The sequence below is a fragment of the Oryza brachyantha genome, chromosome 12 (genome assembly GCF_000231095.2).
Source record: "Oryza brachyantha chromosome 12, ObraRS2, whole genome shotgun sequence".
NCBI lineage: Eukaryota > Viridiplantae > Streptophyta > Magnoliopsida > Poales > Poaceae > Oryza > Oryza brachyantha.
The window spans coordinates 8,019,653-8,028,840 of record NC_023174.2 but is presented as its reverse complement, the minus strand read 5'-3'; the positions used below and the strand labels follow the sequence as shown (position 1 = coordinate 8,028,840).

Sequence of the window (9,188 nt, the reverse complement as noted above, 5' to 3'; positions counted from 1 at the left end):
GCCTGTTGGCTACCGCCGCCAGCCACCCGCACCCTAGCCCGCCGACCCCAGCCGTCGCCCATCGCCCACGCCCCAGCCCGTATGCCGCCGCCGCCACCTCTAGCCCCCAGCCTATTGGCTGCCGCCGCCAGCCCATCCCGCCGGCCCCCACCAACGTCGTTTGCACCCTAATCCGTCGTGTGGCTCTGCCGCAAGCCCGCGCCATCGCTTCACGCCGCCGCCCAATAGCTGTAACCTGCCGTCGCTACCTACGCCCCAGCTGCTACCAGCCACATGTCATATACACGTGATATTAATTACATGGATAAAAGTGACAAATGGTTAATTTTTTATTTTTATCTATTAGGAGACGTGTGTCGTATTAGAGATAGAGTTTGTTATCTATTAATAGTTGTATGGCGTGTCCAGCACGGACTACTGTCCGCCCGAGGGTATAAATATGTATGCACGGGGTCATTGTAAATCATCTACATCATAATTAGATCAATTACTTTTGGCGCATCGCCACCCTCCTAACCGAGGTTTCAACACCGGCGAAACTTGGCACCTGACGCGGGGTTGCATCGTCTCGATCTCCGGCGGATGGGTAAGTCCTACGTTCCACCGGCCAAGGTTATCGTATCGCTAGATTAGAGTTGTCTTGGTTCAGTCCGATCTTCTAATATGATTGTGCGATTGCTAGTTATCGTATCAGTTTTAGCTTGAGTTATTTCGGTATCTTGAATTGATCTGATCGACTATTTTGGGTGATCTATGTAGATTTGACATATTTAATTTAATATTGTCTCGGTTCGGTCTGATCTAGTAGATTGCGTTTATCAGATGGTTTATATCAGATCAATGTATTCTGCTCATCGTTTTATCGGAGTACCAGCCGATAAGTTATCAGTCATCGGCTCATTGGTTCAATAGCAATATAGATATGTTTAGTATTTAGTCTGATATTGCTAGGCGTAATCTTGAACTGTCTCGGTTAGGTCCGATCTTATATGATTATTCTTAGCAATCTGGGCTAGATATTTTATAGATCTTGATCGTTTGTCCGCCGTCTGTAGCCGATGGTTTTTGCTGATCTACATGCTTATCATATTTACATCAATAGAGAAGCCGATTGCTTACTACATTATTTTTACATCAATCGGTTTGATCTATTTAGATCGGAAGTTATTTATATTAGCATCGGCTCGAGAGAATTACACGCAAATTGGTTTTAGCCGATTGCAGCAAAAATTCATTGTTTATTTAATTATTCCAAGTAACTCAACGGTTTATTTATTAGCCTTATCGATCTTCATGTTTCCTATAATTATATCGTGCTCGACTGCATACTGTCTTGGTTAAGTCCGATCTATGTATGTGTTCGATTTGGTTATAGGGCTCGTCCGATCAACTAAGTAACTTGGCGGATTACGTTGATCTAATATTTAATTCAAGTTTATTTCTATCAAGTTGCTAGCCGATTCAAGTTTTTTACAACCGATTGCTCAGTCTATCGGCTAAATGCTGCTAAACCAACATACGATCGGCTGGACATTTAATTACCATTCAGCTCGACAGATGATCGACTTGTTTTATTCTTCATCTTGTTAGTTGTAGGATCAAACTGACTGGCACGTCCACATCTTCTAAGAATTTATATCCTGCACTAGAGCATTCAGAGAAATGACTCTCAGGACTTCGTGTGTGACACATCATCGGATCACATTTTGACGTCAACACCGGCCACCACCCGCATCGGCGTCGCAAGACATTGCCCATGCCCCGGCCATCGCAAGTCACCGCCGCGCGGCTCCTCCCTCCAGCCCGCGCCGACCTGTCGCCGCCTACGGCCTAGCTCAAGAGAGGAGAGAAGAGAGAGTGGAGAAAAGAAAGAGAAAAAAAACTGACATTTAGGACCAGCTGTATGTCACGTCAACAAAATCGGATAAAAATTAAGTCCATACTGCCGAGGGACTCTTTCTAAACGTTTATAAACGTTTATGTAAGTTTAGAGGTACACATTTATGATTTTAGAGTTAAAGTGACCTTAGACGAACTCGATGTTAAGTTGAGATACCTCAGGTAAACTTATTCCCCAAACAAACAAGCAGAACCGTCATATCTGAAATAACAATGATGGGCCTAACCCACCCATCCAATCCTCAGAAACAAGACACAACATTAGTATCTCAGGGTCCAGCAATGCCGTACAACTTGTCAACATTGATCACCCAAATTAAACCCAGTGCAAATTAGTATTAACCTAAAGATTACAACCTTCTTGCAGTTAATCCTCCAAAAAGTGTTAACTGGAAAATCCCACACAATATCCAATAGTTTCCACAATTTTCTCCATATGCACAGTAAAATGTTTTCTGAAGCACAGTAACCGGTCATCTACATCTTGAATGCTTGGAACTCTCATATACATCAACCTGGGTACTCTTTTGTTAGCCACAAGAAGTGTGAGCAGGCCAGCGTTACAATAACGAGTGCAAGTTCATCATGTCTATCAAAGTACATATTGCATAATCACTATTTCTGTATCGTGTGTTCTTTTGTGGACATTGTTTGCAATGATCGGGATGTTATATGTACATCAATCACCAAGGAAGCTTGTAGCTGGATGCTTGCATTAAGGGATGGGCAAAGTATGCTCCCAAAGTTAATGCAGTGATTGCGATATATGGTAACCGAATGAACTCCTTGTAATAATCTTTGGGTAGTTTCTGTCTTCCATCAATGATTGCAGCAAAAGGCACAACACTTGTTCTGTTTTTCAGAATTTCAAAGGCTTCACCATAGCGTAATGCCAGCCTCTTATCACCATTCCAAACGCCAAACAGATGGTGACCAATTAATCCAACGGAGGCTGCAACTGCTACTGAGTTGCCAATCCACAATGTGTGGACTAAGCACCAAATTACCTGTCCAACCATCTACAAGATAACTGATAACTAGAATGCCATAAAGAAAAAACATATTGTACATCATAAGTGAAAACATAATGCAAGGATAGACAACATAGGCTGATAATTCTAGGAGTTACCTGTGGATGTCTGGTAATGCGCATTATTCCAGTTTCCCACATGTGGAACTTTGGCTTGTCCACAGCTGCCACTTCTAATAGATTGAAAGTAGATGGATACAGAAAGAAGAAAGAGATGAAAGATGAGATCCAAACAAGCTCATGAATGCCTGAAATACCCTGAACTTGCCATAGCTGAATACCATCATACCGATGATTTATAAAATAGACCTACAAGAAAGGACAATGTTATAAGGTACAGAAAAGCTTAGGCATTGAAGCACTAATTTTCCATAGGAAAAGAAAGGAAGAAGGTTTGTCAATAACTTACAACAGTACTAACTGCTAAAGGCAGTGAGATTGCAGCAAACATTACACGGTAAGCTCGTGCCCCCACCATTCTCTCACCATTTTCACGTAAGCTTGCCATACCGCTATGGACGATAGCAAAAATGATGGTAAGCAGAAGCATAGTGACCTGCAACCACAAGTCCATTAGTAATCATATCTATCCATTTGAAAAACGTTATACAATAGATACATGTAGTATGTAGTACTTGAGAGCATTACCAAAGTACCATACAAGATGTCAACTGTATGTTAAACCACTGATAAAAGACACAAAAAAGAACTGTAAAGCAAAATGCTAGAACACTGACTGCCAAATCTAAATATGTAATTGATTTTCAATGACATTTCAAGCAAAAAAATGTTGACTGTACCCAAACATGTTAGATAGTAATACTACAGTATTTTATCTATACAAGATAATGAAGTCACATGCTTCTGAGATGTCCATTATTTTTGTACTACTCTGCACATCCCTCCCCATGTTATCCGCTTATCAGTTCTAAATTTCAGCATGTTGAATGGAACCTAGATACTTAATCTGAAAAGAGAATAATTTCAGCATGCTCACAATAATCCGTGCCCATAATGCCATCAGTTATGAGCTGTGATTATTGTGAGCCGTTATGAGCTGTTATTATGTTATTGTGAGCCTAGTCCCCATATGTCAACAGAATGAACTATCCTAAGTTTTGTTTTTGCCAATGGTGCGATAGGAAAATGATGAATATCCCTCCCTATGATGCATGGGCATGAATTGACGGATACATCGAAACGATACATCCCGACATGGACATGGGGATTCACCATTTTCTGCAACACAGCTACATATTTTTAATAAACATAGTACATACGCATTTTTTTTCCAAATTCTCAATTGTTTGTCACAAAAATAAAAATAATAATGTACTGCAAGTAAGGAAAATGTAGCTTTTCAGTAAGTCTATAGATACTAAAGCCAACATGGTTGCAATACTTGCACCTCCATGTGACATTCCCTCGGTCTACACCACCCCTGTCTAAAATATCAATGTGTTTTCACAATGGACTCTTCCCAACTCCCAAGTTTAGCATGTGGCTTAATCGGTTGAACGTGTCACATATGTGTCGGAGATGTGTCGGCGGTGTATCGGTCTATCGGATAATTAAATTAGTTAACTTTGTTGTTTAATTTTCCGATACTTGGCCGACGTGTATCCGAGACGTATCGGTATCGGACACGTCATTCGACACCAACACACTTTTTTGGAATTATAGGTGCATAGTCCTGTACAGAGCTTTGCAAATATACTTGCTATTGATTCTTTAGAGGCTACTTTACCTGAAAATATAGAGCACTTTATTAAAGTCGGACACTGAATTATCCTCACAGTCAGGAAAATAAATAGGGAAGAAAATTGTAGTTTAGCCCCAAGTTTTGTGAATTATCAATAGGTTAATGAACAGGCCAACCTTCTGCAGTACTTCAAATCAAGTCAATAGGTATAATAAACTGTTAACTAGAATTATCTTCCCCAGCACGTGTAACTGACAGCTGACCAAGCATTTCCAACCCACAAAGAAGGGCTTTGAAGTTATTATTGAAATTTACAGCCTTAAATCATTGAAAATATTTCCCGGTAATCACAGCTTTGACTCTTTCCTTGTCCATAATTATGGTTTCAAAAGATTAAAGTTTCCGTTATACATCTTAGGAGTTCTATTATACCCACTTTATAGATTTTTGTAAGTATATAGGAAGGGAGCATTCAGTTTCACATGCATGAAGCCTAATTACTCTTATTTGGTCCAAATTCTAATTGTGTTGCCCTAAACTTGGACACATGAGAAATCAATATCACATTCAATTGTTTCATTGGCAAGCATCAAACTATGTACATGCAATGCACAATCGTTTCCTTCTTCTGCCATGAACAAAGTTTCCTGAAACGTGCATGTTTAGTCCTTCCTAATTTAGTAGCTACATTAGCTTCACATAGAAGGGAAGTTGTCACTTGTCAGCAAACTGGTCTGTGGGCCAGAAGCTCGAAATTGGGCTCGAAGGCCCAGTAACAAGTATCCGAAGAGTGACTGGGCTGTGCGATACGGTTCAGCACTAGCATACAGCCCAAAGTATTGTGTAGCCGTGAGACTATCACTCCATCTTTTCGCTTCTGCTTATGCTTATAAGCCAAAATTTGAATTTCAACCTTCAATTTGGAGTTGATTTTGAGGGTTTCTGACCGTAGTTTATTTTCTAGTCTTAGATTTTAGATCGCTAAGAATACATATATAAAAATTTTATTTATAATTTTTTTTGTTTGCAAATATACCCTCAAAAAGACAAACAATCACCCCATATAAATTCTACCCAAGCTTTGCTGGCATGGTTGAACTAACAAGGAAACCATCTAGAACCTCAATTCTTCATCTTCCTCATTTCCCTATTCCTCCAAACTCCTGGTTCCTACCTCCAATTACTGAGATACCAATTGAATCCTTAACAGAACAGAAGTTCCCTTATACGATAAAGCTGAAGCATCACATACATGAGCTATATACCAAGGCCAAATTAGGTTTGGCTAAAAGAAGGAAATTAACCACTCCGATAAATCCTAACAACTGCAACAGAATCATACCCAAATCATCACATCTGTAATTGGTACGCAATGCACAATAGTACTCAGAGATGAAATTATCGGCACCAAGCAACGGAAAGGGAGAAGGAAAAAAAAAATATAGTTGCGGCGCACCTCGTGGCTGTCGGAGACCGCGGCGACCGCCTCGAGGAACCTAGTCCCGACCCCGGTGGCCGGGTCGATCCAGAGAACGTTGAGCCCCCACAGCACGACGGCGAGTATCCCGCTGAAGTAGACCCACGACGCCACCCGCTGGTCGCCCAGCCGGAACACCGCCGAGTCCTCCCCAACGAGGGGCGGGCCCCCGTCCGCCTCGCCGTCCGAGTCCTCCTCCCCAGCGCCGCCGATCGAGGACCCCCTCGCCCGGGCCGGCTGGATGGCAGAGGCCGAGGAGAGGATGACGCGGGCCCCGAGCAGCAGCGGAGCCGAGGGGGCCGCGCTGCTCGGTGGCGAGGGCACGCGCAGGCGCGGGAGCCGCAGGACGAGAGCCCGCGGCGGAGGGGCGGGGAGGCGGAGGAGAAGGTGGGACGCCATCGGCGGAGGCGAGGGGAGGGGAGAGTACTGGAGCGGTGGCCGCTGCGGGGGTGGGGTTTAGACGTTAAAAGGAGAGGGGTAGTGGCGGCATCTCTGGGAGGAGGATGCGGTCGGCATGGGGATTTGGAGGGTGGCGTGCGGACGTGGCGGGCTATGGCCTCTGGCCGGCCGACTGCGCGTGGGCCATTTTTGGTCGCTTTGCCTAAACGGACAGGGGGAGAACCGGGCGGATTTTAACCTTTAATCCTCTCTTAACAAATGAGTCTCTCAGCTATTCACAGTGCGTTGGATCTCCACTAAAGATCCCCATAATCCAACTAGGATAAGACCACTAATCCAGAAAAAAACTGATTCTCCACGGTGCGAGTGACTCAATCTGACAAAATAATTTCATGTTAGCCCCTACATTTTCTATTTTAGCCCACATATTTTTTTTTATTTACCAAACGGTACAAATATTTACAGTAAAAACCCTCCGATTAAAAAATTCCTAATAAATATATCCAAATCCACCCCCAGCCCCAGGTAGCCGTCCATCCCCACCCTCCCATCCACACACAGCTCCTCCCCCTTCCCCTACCGTCACGTCACTCATCCCGTTCCCCGCCGCCGGCGCCACTCCTCCCGTCCTCCTTCGCTGGCAGTGGGCATAGATCTGAGGACATCGGGGCGGCGTGGATCTGACAGGCGGCGCTCGCTGGAGCTCGAGGCGGCACATATCCGTTGCGGTGGCGCCCGCTAGAGCTCGGGCGATGCGGGATCCGTCACAGTGGCTCCCGCTAGAGCTCGGGCGACGCGGATCTGATGCGGGGTGCGCGGATCTGTCGCGGCAGCGCCCTACGGAGCTCGGGTGGCGCGGATCCAACGCGGGCAGCTCGGGTTAGCGCGGATCCGCACGGCGGCACCCCCCGAAGCTCGAGTGGCGCAGATCCGACGCGACGGCAGCCACCAGAGCTCGAGGAGACACGGATCGAGGCGACGTCATCAGTCTTTGGCACAGGTATAGGGCGGTGTAGGCGTCCAGCCGTTGGCTTAGGCCACCCGTCGGGGAGTCGACGTCGCCAACACGTGCCCCATGCGGCATCCTCACCACGCTCAAGGCCACTCGCCATGGGGCATAGAATTGGCGTTGCATGGTACTCTCTCTTCGACGTGGCGAGCTTGGGTGTGAATGCCCTCACAGTACTATGTGAGAGAGAGTCTAAATATGATGCCACTTATTTATAAGAGTGGCAAAAAGTTAACACCCTCGTCTTTTCCTTTTTACTTATATAGCAAAAATTTAAATTTTTAATCTTAAATTCAGAGTCGATTTTAAGGTTTTTCACCAAAGTTTATTTTCTGACATTGACTTTATATCTTTAAGAATACATATAGAAATTTTTTTTATAATACACCTTTTGCATCACAACGTAACATTCCGGAGAACCAGAGGACAGGCACCGGGGTTCACGTTTCCATGGTCTCCACCGAGGCACGGCTTGGATATACCACGATATGGCTATTTAAATTTAAGGAGAATTTAAAAATTTTGAGAAAATTTAGTAGAAAAATATATGTGTTGGAGATTAATTTATAGTGAAATTTGGTGCAAAAATAGATGAAAACAATTGTCGATGATTTGGATCGGCAACAAAGCTATCGGGTGGCTATAGCTAGGAACTTGATGGTTAGGATGAAGAAGACGATTTACCCATGTTCAGGCTCTCGGTTTACGAGATAATACTCTACTCTTGCTTGACGATTGTATTGATTGAGTACATATCAACTAGAGAATAGCCGATCTGAATATGACGTGTGTCTGGCCGTCCCCCTAAGGGATGCCCCTGTCCCCCTTATATAGTGGGAGATATAGGACTTATAGGTAGAGTCCTAATCTGATGAGACTAAGATATATCCTAATTCGATTACAACTCGGATCCGATACATGCAGCATGTAATCCGGCAGTTACCAAACTCCGGTTAATACCATACAGATGTAATTGCTTTGCTATTTGGTAAACCCCCTGTTATATGTATATGTATATGGTACGGATACCCCTAGTAGAGGTATTCGACAAGAATAAATTTACGAACGATTAAAAATTCATTACTGAAAAAAGGAGGGAAAAGGTAAATTTATAACAATTTATTAGGTAAAAATTGTTTATAGGTACATGTTTATATAAAAACTAGACATGAGGATGGTATTTTTTATGAGATTGACTTGTAGACATATGTTTTTACGTTGTCCGGTTAGGTTATTATAAAAAATCAAAATTATAAATATCACTTGTTAATTCATTCCCATGTCAATTAATTTAGGCAACATTATAGAAATGTGTCATCAGGATGGAAAGGTATAGAACATGGCCTTCAACTACTGAAGAAAGGCTTAATTTGGCGAGTGGGTAATGGTAAATCCATCAGAATTTGGAGTGATCCATGGATTCCTAGAGATCATTCAAGAAGTTTGATTGGTACGAGAGGGAGATGTAGGTTGAAATGGGTGTCAAAGTTGATTGGTGCAGATGGTGCTTGGCATGTTGACAAGATTAATACCACCTTCTTGCCAGTAGATGCATCTAAAATCTTGCAGATCAGAATCTCAAATAGAATAGATGATGATTGTTTGGCTTGGCAACCAGAGGAGAGCGGGCGGTTTACAGTTCGAAGAGCATATAGGCTTGCTGTTGTAGGAT

At 43.5% G+C, this 9,188-nt stretch overlaps 1 protein-coding gene across 1 annotated transcript; it reads right to left on the bottom strand.

Moving 5' to 3' along the window:
* Nucleotides 1-2,102: 2,102 nt before the first annotated feature.
* On the bottom strand, nt 2,103-6,556 carry LOC102721697 (15-cis-zeta-carotene isomerase, chloroplastic). Its single transcript, XM_040529428.1, has 4 exons — nt 6,088-6,556; nt 3,339-3,485; nt 3,029-3,238; nt 2,103-2,918 (listed from the first exon to the last, which is right to left on the bottom strand). Exons 1-4 carry the CDS (start codon nt 6,505-6,507, stop codon nt 2,583-2,585), a joined length of 1,113 nt encoding a protein of 370 aa, XP_040385362.1. The 5' UTR covers nt 6,508-6,556; the 3' UTR covers nt 2,103-2,582.
* Between the last annotated feature and the right edge of the window lie 2,632 nt (nt 6,557-9,188).

Bases quoted from the DNA above. Each gene is read 5' to 3' on its own strand.
- LOC102721697 (XM_040529428.1), bottom strand. From the start codon at position 6,507: ATGGCGTCCCACCTTCTCCTCCGCCTCCCCGCCCCTCCGCCGCGGGCT. The intron at 3,486-6,087 runs GTGCGCCGCAAC...TTGTGGTTGCAG, and splicing joins CGGTCTCCGACAGCCACGAG to GTCACTATGCTTCTGCTTAC. The intron at 2,919-3,028 runs GTAACTCCTAGA...GTTATCTTGTAG, and splicing joins GCATTACCAGACATCCACAG to ATGGTTGGACAGGTAATTTG.